The 14,751-nt window shown below is 64.5% G+C and overlaps 1 protein-coding gene across 1 annotated transcript in view; it reads left to right on the top strand.

Annotated features, from left to right (window-relative positions):
- The first annotated feature begins 677 nt into the window (after positions 1-677).
- Positions 678-14,751, top strand: part of SH3D21 (SH3 domain containing 21) — an 18,539-nt gene continuing 4,465 nt past the window's right edge. The window contains 14 exon segments of the mRNA XM_043505889.1: positions 678-696; positions 1,701-1,861; positions 3,249-3,309; positions 5,570-5,685; positions 6,587-6,677; positions 7,023-7,117; positions 7,556-7,631; positions 8,126-8,226; positions 9,119-9,217; positions 9,971-10,007; positions 12,727-12,776; positions 12,778-12,796; positions 13,583-13,700; positions 14,151-14,215. Of these exon segments, the coding sequence (XP_043361824.1) occupies positions 693-696; positions 1,701-1,861; positions 3,249-3,309; positions 5,570-5,685; positions 6,587-6,677; positions 7,023-7,117; positions 7,556-7,631; positions 8,126-8,226; positions 9,119-9,217; positions 9,971-10,007; positions 12,727-12,776; positions 12,778-12,796; positions 13,583-13,700; positions 14,151-14,215 (1,093 nt within the window). The 5' untranslated portion in view covers positions 678-692.

Here is a 14,751-nt window from a genome sequence, read left to right as displayed (position 1 = left end):
CTAGCAGATGCAGAGGTGCTGGGGAAGCAACCAGCACAGCGGAGAGGTCTTGCCGGGGCCGCGGGGTTAGAGCCAGGAGCTCCTGGGTTCCGTTCCCTGCTCTGTGCCACCCTGGGCAAGTCCCTTTCCCTCTAGCCCGGGGCCGAGACTCTGAACTCCTCACCAGGTCTGAGCTCAGTGGTGCATGGTGGCTCTGCTCTGTGTCTAGGCCTGAGAGGCACAGGGCGACACTAGACACTTCCCTGCTGCTCCCCCCCCCCGACACACACACACACCTGACCCTGCTGGGAGCCCCTGACCCTTGCCTTCTCCTTGCTGTGGTGTCTTCGCCCGTCCTGCATGCCGGAGGCTCCCTCTGGTCACTGCTGCAGCCTGGGCTGGGACCCTGGAGAGTGGGGCAAGGCCCCGGTCCTGCTGCCTGGCCTGCAGCTCTGGCAGAGCCGGTCCTCTCATGCTGCTGCCTTTCTCCAAGTTCCTGCGACTCCAGCTCCACTCCCAGCTCCTCCAGGCTGTAAAAAGCCCCATCGCCTGCACTTATCAGAACCGGCCTCACCTGTTTGCCTCCCAGAGCCCGGCCTCCGTGCCAGGCTCGTCATAACCGGCATTCCCCTCCCAGCTCCATGAGTCGCTTCTCCCTGCTCCGCGCTGGAGCCTGCCAACACGCTCTCAAGCAGGAGGCTGCGGGAACCACCATGGGTACGTAGCCCAGAGTGGGGTTCATGGGGACCTTCTGGTCAGGGGCAGGGGGCAGGAGATGTGCTGGAGACATTGGGTGCTGCCCACCTCACCCCACAGACACTCGGCAATCCATGGATGGCACCTTAACCCTTCAGGACAGGCAGGAGCGAGCCATGCTGCCCGTGACCGCCATGGAGTGGCCCTGAATTACACAGGCTCAGGGGCTGGGCTCCGCTGAGCGGCCCTTTCAGCAGAGGGGCCACAGCCCAGCTGCTCCCCATGTGTCGCTGGGGCTAGCCAACTACCTGAGCTTAAGGCTCTGGCTTGTGTAGGGACCCCCTGCCAGGCTGGCTCTGTAGAGCTTGTTCCCTGTCCACACACTGAGGGGGCAGAAGCCGGGCGCCTGCCCCAAAATGCTGAGTAGCCTCCCAGCCTGGGGAGTGCACGCCCTCCCCTCTGGGGCTCGGGAACTGCACCACCCCCCTCCCCTCTGGGGCCCGGGAACCAGGTCGCCTCCTGTCACCCCCTCCCCTCTGAGGCCCATGGAGCACGTCGCCCCCTCCCCTCTGGGGCCAGCCCGAGTTGTCCTCACCTGCAGCGCCCGGCCCTTGGTGTTGCTCTCCGGCTCAAGGCCCTGCCCCACTGAGCACCTGCGCGCCAGCCCCTGCTACCGTAACTGTTGACTGTAGAAGCGCCCAGGGCCCCACTGGCAGGTGCTGCCCAGACACAGCCAGTCCCGGCCCCAACGGGCTCAGTCTAACCGAGGGAGGGAGGCACCCTCCAGGGGAGCCCCAGCCCTGACCCTCACGCCCCCGTGGGCAGCACAGAGAGATGGCTCCAGGCCCCGCACTAGAAAGCCAGGGCTGTGGCAGGAGTGCCGCCCTTGCACCAGGCTGGGCAAACTGGGGGCAGCTCATGGGCCCAGCCTTGTCCAGGAAGCTCTGCTCCTGCCCCCACGGGTGGGGGGTGGGGGCTCTGCTGAGCAGAACTCCCCTCTCAGCCTCACTCTCTCCCGGTAATAGGGGAGGTCCTGGTTCTGGTGGATTTTGCTGGGCAGCGGGATGATGAGCTGCAGCTGAAAGCTGGGGACATCGTGCAGAAGGTGGAGTCGGGCCCAGAGGAGGGGTGGCTGCAGGGGGAGCTGGCTGGCAAGACGGGGCTCTTCCCCCGACAGTTCGTGCAGGTGAGCAGGGTGGGGGACCCTGCCGGGTTACGGGGGGACACGCTGTCATGCAGAAGCTGGAGCATTTCCCCTGCTCTGCCCAGGGGACCGGACCATCTTCCACATGCTCCTGCCCATCTCACTGCAGCCTGCTGAATCCACTTCTTGCATGACTTACCCATGCAGCCTGGCAAGCTGGGTTCTGCAGGTGGCTTGGCAGCTTCCCAAAGCAAACCTGACCTGGGCGGGGGAGGGACTGTGTGCCTCAACCCCCACAGGTGTGCACGCCCATGCCCTGCAGCCATCTGGAAGGCGTGTACATCAATACACACCTGCAGGACTCCAGCGTGGTCTACGGCCTGATGTTCGGGGGTGCTGAGCTCATGGGTCGGGGGATGCTCAGCAGCACTGGCAGTCAGCGTGCAGCTGCAAATCATGCAATGCAAAACAGGCCCCAGATCCTCCAGTGTCCCAGCATTCCCCTGGGCCTGCCTTCTCTCTGGGGGGCAGGGCAAAGGGGTGGTGTCCCTGGGCCACACCCTCCCGAGTCACTTATATAAGCAGGACAGGCAGCTGCTTTCCTTTTCCCTGGTAGCTACTGCTCAGATGGCTGCTGTGGGTGGGGGCTGTTGCGTGAGACGGGTGAGCTGTGGGGGGAAGCCAGCTCCTTCTTCAGCCCCTGGCTGGAGGTTGCCCCAGCACTGAGCCCACCCCCTTCCCTTGGGCAGGGCCTTCTGTGGTATTTCCTCTCTGGATAATCCCAGGGGGGTGCACCTGGAAATGAGTGAGGGCTGATGCTGGTATTGGCCCTGCCTGGGGTGGGGCTGGGTCCCCCCTGCACTGGTTGCTTTCTGCAGATTATGGGGTGCTTGTGGCTGGGGATCCTGGTATTTTCTTTTGCTCTTTTGTGACTTGGGCACAGGGCTAGGAGTCAGGACACCTGGGTTCTAATCCTGCTCTACTCGGGTGAGCTGTGTGAGCTCAGTGCCCCCCAGCCCCATCCATGCCTGTCTGTCCAGCGGGGACTGTGCTCTGCGTCCTGGGTTGTTGTGTGGCAGGCCACCAAGGACTAGCGAGAGTGAGGGGTTAACTCTTGGGGAGCCCTTCCCCTCAGATGTCTAGGCTGCGCTAGACACTAGTCAGTGTGGGGTGCAATAGACCCACCTGAGTGCCCCCAGGCTGGCCCTTGGGGCTGGGACTGGTGCTACCCTCCTCCTCCGTCTAGGCCAGGCGCCGCATGAACCCTGAGTTTCCCCCATTACCTGGGAGCAGATCTGTAAGGTTGCTACGTCCCCGTGGCTGCAGGAGTTTCACTTCCAAGGAGCTGAGGTGCAACAAGCTGCAGCAGGTTTCACATTCCCCGCCAGTGCTTCGGCTCCTTACCCTGCCTGTGCTCTGCCTGCCCCAGGAAATCCCAGCATCACTCATGGCTGACAGAGGTCGGAGGTGCCCCCGCTCGACCCGCTTTGGTGAGTGGCTGGCTCAGTGCGCCGGTGGGGCCCCTCGGGCAGGGCGTGCAGAGCACGGTTTCCAGGCTCCCTCACTCTGCGGGATGCTGTGGCATGAACCGTCGGGTGGGCGTGCAAGTGGTGGGTGCATAGTAATCGGGGAGAAGGAGGCATCTGAGGACTCGGGGTTTGAGATTGGCCTGGAGACGCACCTGAAAATGGGCTGGTAGCTGGAGAGGTGGGGGCTGGGCACAGCAGTGGGTGCCAGGACTCCTGGGTTCTGTTGCCATCTCTGAAAGGAGTCTCCGGGGTCCCTAGGTGCTTCTGTTGGGGGAGCTCCCATGCACGCAGCCAGGGTGTCGCACTGCTCTTTTCACTGGTGCGGCATCACCTGCCTGTCCCAGACTTGCTGGCTCCTCGTCCGGCCGGAGGCAAGTGGCCTCCCCGGTCTCTGTGCCTTGGCCATCTGGGTCCCCCAGCTGGCACACTCACGTGCCCTGACAGTGTCTCTTCCTCCTCCCTTGCCCCCATGACTGTGTGTGCTGAGCCTGGGGGGACAAGACCCCTCCTCCCTCTGTCCTGCCTGCCAAGGACCGCTCCCTTCCCCAGAGCTGGGGGTGGGACCCCCATATGGTCCCCATAGAGCTCTGTGCCATGGTGGCAGTTGTCAGCTTGGGACCCTTCGCTCATCAACCCGTGGCTCTGTGCAGGGCCCAGCTGTGGCATTTTCACTGCCTGCCATGCAGACCTGTTGTTTACACGCTGGCCTCTGATTGGCTGACATACACAATGGGCCTGTTCTTCAAGCCAATGGGAACCCAGCAGATCACAATGGGTCCGGTGGAGCGGCAGCATCTCTGCTGCACTAGGGCTGGGGAGGGAAGGAGCCATGCCACTGCCCCCTGCCCTGCCTGGGCTCCCTGCAGTGCCGCCCACCACAGATTGGCAGCAACAGCTCCTAGTGCCTCAGCTCTGGGCTGCGCCCGCTGCCGTCAGCTCAGGATCCGCTTGCTGAACCACCGCCTGAGGCTGGGGGCAGGAGGGGGAGCCGCTAGGAGGCACCATGCTGGGGGATGTGACTGACTCCTAACTTGGGGGGTGCTGCAGCTCTGTTCTTCCTGCCCCGCCACTGCAGTGTGCCAGGGCCTGATAGGAGCCCTTGCCAAGGCCTCAGTCCCCTGCTTGGGCCAGGAACCAGCGTGGGGGGCAGCGTGGAACTGGCACAGAGCCCACGGGGGTTCAAGGCAGGCTGTGAGAGGAAAGGGAGTGGGGGGTTGGCAGGGAGTGGGGGCTGTTCCAGCAGTAGGGAAGCAGCCAGGTTTCCTGCTGGGGGGAGATGGGAAATGGCCGAGGCCAGGCCGCAGCCGGTGTTGAGCTGAGAGGGGTCTGCCTGGGGCGTGGGGGCAGTGTGTAGGGAAAGCGAGCTGGGCCTAGCCATGCCAGACACTGGCACCTCTCTGGGTCTCAGCCCCTCTCTCCTTCTCCCACCCCCGCAGCCTGGCCTCCCTCCAGCGAGACTGGCCTGCGAGGCACCTGCCCTACACTAGCAAAGCAGCGTGCCATGGACGAGCCCTCTCCTGTAAGGGGGCGGGGCTTGAGCTCCCAAAGGGTGGGTGGGGAGCTCGAACTAGGGTGGGAGGTGGAAGTAATGATCGTTTGCTAAGCTACATCCCCACAAAGCAGCAAAATGAGGTTCCCGCGCATCACACCATCACCCTTCTTTGTCCTCTGCTTTGATCAGCAGTGAAATGGTTATCAGGGCTGAGACCAGAAATGTACTCATTAGGTTTCAGAGTCGACATCCCTTTTAGATGCAGAGGGCAGTTCTCCAACTCTGAGTTCTCGCTTCCAGCTGTCTGCAGACTCAGGCTGGGGGCAGGCTGCCTCGCTTCCCATAGGTTTCACTTTTTCAAGCATTCCTTCGCCCCCGTAAGGGCTGAAGCCCTGACTGTTTAGCGAGAGCTGAGATGGTGGCGCGCAGGGCGGCAGCCTCCAGGGGAGAAGGGCTGGTTTCACAAGCTGCTGGGAGTCAGCCCCATTCCTGGGGTTACCAGGGTTTGCAGGAGGGCAGTCAGAGGAGGGGGAATCCCAGTGCAGGTGAAGTCTGGTGGACCCTTCCTTGTAAGCTGAGCTGTGAAGCTGGGACCCCAGCTTGCCCCTCGTGCATCAGACCAAGGGGTAGGGTACAGTCTCTGAGCTCTTCCCCTGGCAGGTGCAGTGCAGCCTGTCCCGCAGCCTCCCCTCACTGAGTGACGCGTGTCTTGTGCTGTTCCCACGCCAGCGAAGAAGCCGCCGATGCCAGGGCAGCGCTGGTGCAAGGCCAACTTCAGCTACACCCCGGAGAAGGTGGATGAGCTGCAGCTGAAGGCCGGGGAGCTGGTGCAGATCCTGCAGGAGGTGAGCAGGGCTCGGGGGCACCTACCGGAGCCAGGGAGTGGAGACCCAGGCCCATGTGCCTGGGAATGGCTGGGGCTGGGGGTGAGGGGCTGGGATGCAGGTGCATTGTTCCTTCCTGGGGGGCAGGAAGGCTGGAGCAGTGGGAGGTGGCTGGAGGGTTGTTTCCAGCCCCTGGCACTTGCGGGATGCCTGTCTCTGGGTCGCGGTGCTGTCTGCAGGCACCCTAGATACGGGCCAGCACCAGAGGGCCAAGGCCAGCCTGTGTGCTGCCAAAGCCTGCCCCATTCCAGCCTCCCCCTCCCCTCTGTGCCGTGAGGGTAGCAGTGAGGCCAAGCAGGCAGGGCAAGATCCACTTCCCAGCTCCACCGGAGCGGTGTGCACCGCTCCCACCCCTCCGTGCAGCAGGGAGCCAGGGGCAGGCAAGTGCTCCAAAGTTGGGAGGGGCATAGGATGGGCAAGCAGGGTGGGGAAAGATCAGAGGCAGGTGGGGAGCTGGGCAGGGGATGGGGGACCTCAGGAGGGGCAGCCTGGCCCCGGTCTAACCCCTCTGGATCTCCTGTTCAAGCTACAAGGATCATGTCGTCCGGCATTGAAATGAGCAGCCATGTCTGGGGTGGGGTCTGGCCACGGCATAACCACACACAGCAATGCTGTGGTTCAGGACCAGGGGAGGCAGTCTGTATCCATTGGATGTTGCAGGGAGCGCTTCCAGGAGGCTGGGGTTTGGCTGGGATATCCGGGCTGTCTCCCAATGGCCAAGGGAAATGCCATTGTGGGGGGCTGGCCCGATGGCAGGGATAGGTACAGTGGCATCCTCCAAGCCTGACTGCTGGAGATGCTCTGGGTGCACTGGGTCAGTGGCTGGCGGGGCTCAGCTCTGAGCCTTTGTCTTCCCCTGCAGATCGAAGATGGCTGGTGGCTGGGCAGGAAGAACGGCCAGGTTGGTGCTTTCCCCTCCAATTTCGTCCAGGAGCTGGACAGGCTGCCCACAGGTAGGAAGGAGTGGGGAGCAGCAAGGGGGCTAGGTAGCTGGGCCTGGCTCCCTTCTCTTCCACTGCCCTGATCCTCCCCTCAGGAGAGACCCTAGGCTGCAGCAACCCATGGCATGTGGCGGGGCTGATTTGGGAAGACCTAAGGCATGAAGCGTGAGCGCCCCCAGTGCTGCATCCCCACAAGCCAGGGTGGGGGGGTCAGAGGGGGGGCGGGCAGGGTCTGCACGCCCTGAGAGCTGGCAGGTTGCTGGCGCTCTGGGTCAGAGCAGCGTCTGTGCCCCCCGCAGAGGGGCTGTCCCATCCCAGGTGCCCTGAGATAACCCGCTCCCCCCATGGCGTGTGCAGGGCTAGTGGCCCCAGAGCCCCTCCCGAAGAATGGGGCTGGGAAGCAGAGGCTGAAGCTGACTGATGAGACTTTCATCGTAAAGGAGGCAGAGCAGGTGAGCGTGTTGGGGGGGGGGGGGCGGCCCCTGGCACTGTGGGCAGAGGGCGAGGGGGAAGGACCGTCCTGGGATTCACCTTCCACGCTATGTCCCCCCCGTCCCGAGCAGCCCCAGAGACAGGCTAGCTGGTGGCCTGACCCAGCAGGTGAACCCGCCTGGCTGCTCCTGGGCCCAGGCCGTAAAGCCCCACCCAGGGGTGGCCAGTTGAGCTGGGACTGAGGGGAGCTTGCCCAGGCCCTTCCTGGCACTGCTGGCTACCCCAGGCTCACGTGGGCCCAGCTTGGTCTGGCTCTAGGAAGGGGGTCAGTGGGGGTGTCTGCCCCCACTCTGAGGTGCTCTTGGGGTGTGGGGGGTGGAAGCTCATGCTCTGAGCACCCCCTCCCTCCTGAGACACCCACTCCCCGAGTGCTAACGAGCCTCATGTCTCCTCCGCAGCCAGAGCCCCCCAAGAAGTTGGAGAAGCCCATCCCCACAGCCCAGAGCTCCCCTCCAAGCCAGCCCCTGCAGCCATGTGAGTGAGGCCTGCCTGCGCTCCCCTGCCCCATGGAGCCTGCTGCTTCTGCTGAGTAGCTGTGTCCCCTGTGGGGGCCCTCGCTGGGGAGGGGCCATCCCTGGGGCTGTAGTGGACGGGAAGGGAGAACCCAACAGTCCTCAAGGAGCGATTCACAGCCATTGCCCTGGGCAGGATGGGTCCCCGCAGCCCAGGGAAGCCGCTTGCCCCAGGGCCTCTAGCCTAGGCAGTGGTGGGGCTGGGATCTGGGATTGGAGTCCAGGCCCCCAGGCCTGTGCTCCTGCTGGCTCATGCAGCATCTGCAGGGCAGGAGCATGGACCCTTCCCTGCCCCCTCTTGAGCAGGGTCTGATTGCAAGTGCAATGCACGGGCTGGGTTCACCGGGCTGGTTCCTAGAGCTCGCCTAGGGGAGGGAGTCCTTTCCCTGTGAGCCGCAGGGTCCCCCATTGGTGAACGTGTCGGGCTGTCCTCTGAGTCCCTCCCTTCCCACCCAGACTGCGAAGCAGAGTACTGCAAGGCCATGTTCGACTATGAGCCGGAGCTCCAGGACGAGCTGCAGCTGAAGAGAGGAGACGTCATTTTGGTTCTCTGCAAGGTGGGACCATGGGGAGTGAGCCAAGGGGAGCTGGGGACGGTGGGGGGCTGCCAGGGCAAGCTGTGAACCTGCTGGGGAGGGGGTTCTGATCTGTCCATCTCACTGGTGGGGAAGCCAGCCCCCTCACAACTGCCTGCCCCCCAGCCAGGGAGCAGCTCATTAGTGTGTCATTGGCCCATCACTGTGGCCTCTGGGCATGATACAGGGGACACGGACAGCCGACAGCCCTGGCCCCTTTGCTCCACCAACCAGATGGGGAAACACCAAATGGTGGAGCCTCGCACTGGAAGACGTGAGTCTCTTGGTCTCGGCCCCTCAGCTCCACTGCCCTCTGATCCCAAGTCACCCCGTCTTGTCTCAGAGGGGCTCCAAATCCCCCGGCTGGCTTCCCGGCTCTGGGAGCCCAGCTGAGATGCTCTTGCTGCCGGTCCCATCAGCACCACTGGCTGCAGCTTCTGGGGGAAGGTTCCTGTGCCAGCCTTCGTGCCCTGAAGGGGCCCCCCGGCAATGCACCATCCCTGTGTGCCAGGGAGGGGTGGGGCACAGGGCCCTGATCCCCTCCCTGCATGGAGGGAGCTGTGGGCACCACCACACACCCCCAGTGTCTTTCTTTCACTGCCCCTCCCGGCCACATCCCTAACGCCAGGGACCTCTGGGACACTCTGAGCCCCTCCTGCTAAAGGGCTCTGGCCCCGGGTGGGATCTGCTGGCAGTGCTTGGTGCCATGAGGGAGCAAGGCAGGCTGGATTGAGTGCCGCCTCCCTGGGCTTTGTCCTGGTGTTCACCCCCGGTGCTCTGCTGTGTCCAAGCCTGTGGCTGGGATGCTGGGCCGTGCGGGGGGCTCGGGGGTAGCACCCCAGCCTGAGCTGGGCACTCCCTGCTTGCCTTGCAGGAGACGGAGGATGAGGGCTGGTGGGAAGGGGAATGTGATGGCAAGAGAGGCCTCTTCCCTGATAATTTCGTGATGCTGCTGCAGGCCCTGGTGCCAAAGGTGAGTGCTGGGGTTGGGCGCCCCTGCCTCGGGCGGGCTGGCATGGGGGGGCCCAGTGAGCAGCCCTGTCTGGGGCAGGGGGGCGCAGGCCTCGGGGCAGGGGCTCTGACACCAGGAACAGCCCTGTCTGGGGCACAGGCCTCGGGGCAGGGGCTTTGACACCGGGAGCAGCATGTCACTTGGGCAAATGGCTCCTGGCCCCATTGCAGTGGGGGAGGGAACGGCAGCGCTCCAGGTTCTGTGTTCCCCCAGCAGGTGGCGCAGTGACCCCGAGGGAACACCCAGGGGTGGCCCGTGCCCGTCCCTTCGCTCAGCTGGTGAGAGGCACCCCAGTGACTGCGGGCAGGGGCCAGAAGTCCCTCTCCTTCCCTGGGCCAGGGCTGGCTGGGCACGCAGGCGCTGTGGCTGGACGAGGAAATCCACATGGCAAGCTTGCAATAGGAATCATAAATCCCTAGCTCAGCTCTGCCTGTCCAGCCAGGTACCCGGCTCCTGCTCAGCCCCTGGGCTCTGCCAGCACCCACCCCTGGAGCTGCTGAAAGGGGAGAGCCCAGGATGCGTCTGGCAGGGTGTGACCTGGGGTGGGGCAGGGAGAGAATCCTTCCCAGCTGCAGGGAAGCCGATGGCCCCTCTTCCTGCCCCATGCGGTGCTGGCCTGGCCCAGCTCAGACTCTCTGAACATGGGGCGAAGAATGGCCACCAGCTGCCGCAGGATATGCCCCCTCCAGCTCATCGTGCTCTGCTCTGTTGCAGGTTACGGCGGTGATGCCCTCGCGGAGCCAGGAGTCGAGTAAGTAAGGAGCCCACGGTGGGAGGGTTGGAGCTGACGGGGGGCCTGGCTGTGAGCCCCTCCCTAGTGAAACAGACCCAATGGAGGCCATGGGCTGATGCTGCCTGGCTCCCAGTCCTGGGCTGTTGCCAAGGGGGAGGCAGGCAGACAGCATGGCTGTTGGGGGTCCTGCCAGCCCCGGAGGCTGGGCTGGGCATGGGCTCATCCCCAGAGCAGCTGTGGGTCCAAGTGCAGCTCAGAGCAGCAGTCTGTGCATGGCCCATGCTGTGGGGTCACCAAGACTCCCTCTGCTAGGCTAGCGCTGCCAGGCAGCAAGCCGGGGAGCTTGCAGGGCCGAGGTGATGGCGGAGGCTCCTGACCTGCAGAGCTGGGCAAAGCCCTGGGTGCTCTGCATCTGTGACTTCCTTTCCAGCAAGGTGTTGGTTTCCTCTGTGTCACGTGCCCTGGGTACAGGGGCTGAGCAGCAGTCTGGGGAAGGCTGGCTCAGAGCAGAGCTCTGGGGAGCTGCAGGCAGGTCCCTACTGACAGCTGGTGAGGGCAGCCGACGGCTGGAGGCCAGAGCCTGGGCCCAGGACCGTCCCCGTGCAAACAGCTTGTGAAGGCCCCGTGCGTGGCTGTGGTGGCAGGTACCCGCCTCCCCTTTGCTCTCTGTGCTGTCTATGGCATGTGCATGGTGCAGAGTGGTATGGAGGGGAGCGATCCCTCCTGGCTCTCTGTGCCAACCCCGCTCTAGCACCCTGGAGGATCTCAATGGGCTGGGCATACAGGAGCCTTACTGGGGTGGGGAACACAGCAGCTGCACCCTGGGGTTGGGGAGGGTCGGGGCTGGATTCAGCGGCCCTGGCAGTCTGCAGCATGGCGGTTCTTGCTGGGCCAGGGGCTTTGCAGGCTCCTGAAGTGTTGTCGTCTTTCAGCTTGGCAAGGGGCTGAGGGAGGGTGGCACCCCCCTGGTCCAGCCCATCTCTCAGCCCTACTCAGTGTCCCCTGGTGGCTGGTTATTGCTGGGGGTTGCAGGGGTCCAGCCAGCTGGCATCTGTTGGGAAGTGACAGACTGAACCCACTGCCACCTGGGATCGTTCTGGCCCCAGGATGGGCAGATCTTCCATCACCAGGGCTCTCCCCTTGGCTCTGCCTAGAGGGGCTTGCACCCCCCCTGCCCACCCTTTGGCACAAGCTCCTGTACGGGGCCCAGGCAGGAGGCGTGGGCAGTGGCATGGGCCCCCCCGCCTCGGGGTTTGGCAAAGGGACAAAATCAGTGGGTGGCTTTGGTTTGTGTGAACCCTCAGGGGTCAGGACTTGGTTTAGCAGAGGCAGGGCTGGCTCAGAGCCCAACCACCTGCTCAGAGCTGGGGTCAGTGCTGCTCCGGTGAGAGCTAGTGGGGCTGCGGTGGGGTGGAGCTGCCCTGATGTTGTGGTGTAACCTGTCCCCAGGGCCCAGCTGCCCCAGAGCTCTGGGGAGGGGCTGGGGCTGGTTTCCCAGCTGGGCCCTCCGCATGGATGCGGTGCCAGGTAGGGGAGGGAAGTGGCTGGAGGGCAGCCTGCCCTGCAGTGGGGGGCCCATCTCTGCACGGGACTGGGCAGTGTTGGGGGTGGGGGCATGGGGAGTGCGCTGTTGCAGCAGCCAGCAGAGGAAGTGCAGACTGCAGACACCACTGCTGCCTGGGACCATGGCCACATGTGACAACGAGACAAGCCGAGAGCGAGCCGGCTTTGTGGCTGCCATGGGGAGGTGCTTGGAGCTGTCTGGGGGATGGGCTAGTTCTCAGCTCATCCCACCATGGGGGTCAGACTCTGGGTATATTTTGGGGGCACCCTGGGCTCTGAGATCCCAGCTGCTGTGAGCACCACCAGGGACAGTGCCCAGCTCCCCCTCCTGGTGCCCCTTAGCACAGGGGCAGTGACGCTGGCAGGGCAGGCAAAGTCCAAGCTAGCCCAAAGCCCTGCTCTAAGCTCTGTGCCTGGGGGGAGCTCAGGTCCCTGTGACTGTTCACAAATCCCCCCTCCTCCCTCGCACGCGTGTGCGCACACAGGTGCTGGGTGCTGCTGTAGCTCCCTGGATGCACCAGGTTGGGCTGCGTGGGCATCAGCCCCAGGCCTCTGACTTGCTCGCCTTCCGGGAGCTTCTGACACCCCTGAGCGAGCACCTCTGCTCCCCTCGCCAGGCCTGCAGGCCTGGGGCGAGCTCGAGATGCCATCTCTGCCCCCGTCCTGGAGTGGGCAGGGCTGGGCTGTGTGTGCCGGGGCAGAGAATCCTGCAGGCAGGGGAGCAGGGGCCAGGAGTGGGGCCCGAGTGTCCCCCCAGGCAGGGCTGGGTTCTCCTCTCCCCTGGGCAGCCAGGGGGAGTCTCTCCAGTGTCCGCAAGACTCCGCCGACCTCCCCGGGGTGACTGCGGAGTGCACCTGACCCGGGTGAACGGGTGGAGGTGGCCTGGTGTCGCCCCAGCCCTGGCCCAGCTCCAGGTGATGGCGCCTGAGGGGAGGCGAGACTCCCAGGTGGATGGAGCCAGTCCCAGCGCAGGAGGGAGCAGGGCTGGCGGCCACTCAGGCCAGGGGGTTCCAAGCCCAGCTGCCTCCCCCCGCCCCAGGAAAAAAAACAAAGCCTGGAGCAGAAGGGGCTGGGGACTATTGGGGCTGAGGGAGTAGGGACGGTGCCATGGGGGAGCACAACCCCCCCACGAGTCGGCCAGCACGTCACTTTTCCTTTTGCTCCTCTGTGCCAGTCTTCAGGCCGGAGAAGAAAGTCTCCAGCGCCAGCAAAGCGGAGTTGCGGCCCCCCCCGAGAGCCCAAAGGTAAATGGGCCGGGCTGGCCGTAGGCACTGGGGGAAGTGCCAAGTCTCCACCCTGGTAGCGGGGGGCGTGGCAAGTGCCCGTGAGTTACTCCCCTGCACTGCTGGGCTGCTCCCCCGTGAGGGCACGTGCCGTGGGACCCAGCTGAATAAAATGGAGCCGGCTGGTCGAGGTGGGGTGTGCGGAGCTAGTCCCCCTTCCCCAGGGGCGACAGGCCGCAGCTTTCCCTCCCCTCACCCCAGGGAGGCAGCTCAGGATCCCCTGGTCAGGAGGGGAGCTGAGGGGAAGGGCACTGCCAGGGCAGCAGCTCGCAGCCCTCTGCTTCCCACATTAGGCGGTAGCCCGCCTGCCCCCTCCTGCTTCGGTCCGTGCCCCGGCCTGGCAGCCAGGCTCCAAGGCAGCAGGGGAAGAGGGGAGAGCGCAGCAGACAGCATTTCCTGCCACGTGCAGCTCCCTGGTACGTGTAGGGGAGTCACCGCCGCAGGCTGCCGATCTCCCAGCCGGGCCCCGAGGCTGCCACACTCCGTAGCAGCTGGCACAGGCCAGAGCTAACGTTCAAAGACCCGTACGACACCAGCACGCCATGGCCCTGGGGTCCAACGCCCCTGGCCAAGAACGTGCCTCTGAGGGGGACCCAGCCATGACAGGGCCCGGGCTGTGGGCCCTTGTCTGCTGGATGGGAACTGTCCTGGGACCCAGGCTGCAGCCACTGGCCAGTCGTGGGCTGGGAGCGGTAACTTCTGGGGAACAGCCGGTCTCCTGCTGCTCACCCATCCCTCTGCCCCCAGAGCCCAAAGTGCAGAAGAAGATGGATCTGCCCAAGATGAACCTCCCTGCCAGCAAGAAAGCAGCTCCTGCCCCTCCTGTGCCTGCCAAGACCAAACTGGCTTCCAACCTCGCGGGCAGGTGAGGGGCCCATGCCCCCTTCCCTTGAGCAGAGGGCAGGCTCTACCTGGTGGGGGAGATCTAGGCATGAGCTGCCCATTGTTGCAGGCTGGCAGGGGGTGGGGATGTAGCGCTGAGTCGGGTGGGGACCTCTTCTCGCAAACCTTCCAGGGGTTAAGCTTGGTATTCGGGGCGGATGCTTCCCTCCCTGCCCATGTGGGCTCAGCCCCCTGCCTCTGGCACTGATGGGGCCATCACTGGCTTTGCAGGTGGCTGTTAAACTTCTGCAAGGGGCGGAGCAACTGAGTTAGGCTCCTCCCTCCTGCCTGGCCCCCCAGGCGGGCAGGGAATGACAGGAGTGGGATGGACACAGCACAAGGCTGAAGGGGAGGTGGGAAAGAGGCACGAGGGGGCGGGGGCTCTGCGGGCTGCTAGCCCCCTAATGTAAAGGAATGTCTCTGCCTTTGCTAGGCCCCCCTGCACCCCGATGAACTGTGCCCCAGCCAGTGGGGAGAGGAGCAAACCCAAGGACCCAGGTAAGCCTGTTGCCACCTGGCACCTTCCAATCCCTCCCTTCGCTGGGCGGGCAAGTAGCATCGCTCCCTCCGGTGTCCAACTGCAGAGCCCTGGGCCAAGGGGGAGCTGCCCATCAGTCGCTGTGACTGGAGCCAGGCCTGCAAGATGGAGGAGTCTTCTGCCTCATGCAGGACTGAGGGCATTGGGGCAGGGCTGGCACCTCCAACCTCTGCCCTGCCCTGGGTTCTGAGCACCCCCGGCAGGCGCGCTCTGGGCTGCTCCTGAGCTAGGAAAGTGAGGAAATTGCTGGGGTTTGTGTGTGAGGAGCCCACACCATGTCACAGGCCTCCTGGTGCCGGCTCGCCCAGCTAATGCACTCGGTGCAGAACCCAGGAGTCCTGCCGGCCAGTCCCCTGCTGCAGCTGTCCGAATCTCTCCCTCCCTTCAGGAGCAGAAGGGGGACCTGCCTTGGGAGGGCAGGGAGCAGCTCAGTCCCTGTGCTGTGCCCGGCCCAAGGCCCAGGTGTTCTAAAGAGCTCGGTGCCTCGGGGGGGTGC

Source organism: Dermochelys coriacea, chromosome 19 (genome assembly GCF_009764565.3).
Source record: "Dermochelys coriacea isolate rDerCor1 chromosome 19, rDerCor1.pri.v4, whole genome shotgun sequence".
Taxonomy (NCBI): domain Eukaryota; kingdom Metazoa; phylum Chordata; order Testudines; family Dermochelyidae; genus Dermochelys; species Dermochelys coriacea.
The sequence above is the reverse complement of the archived record's forward strand: the minus strand, read 5'-3'. Positions and strand labels throughout refer to the sequence as shown.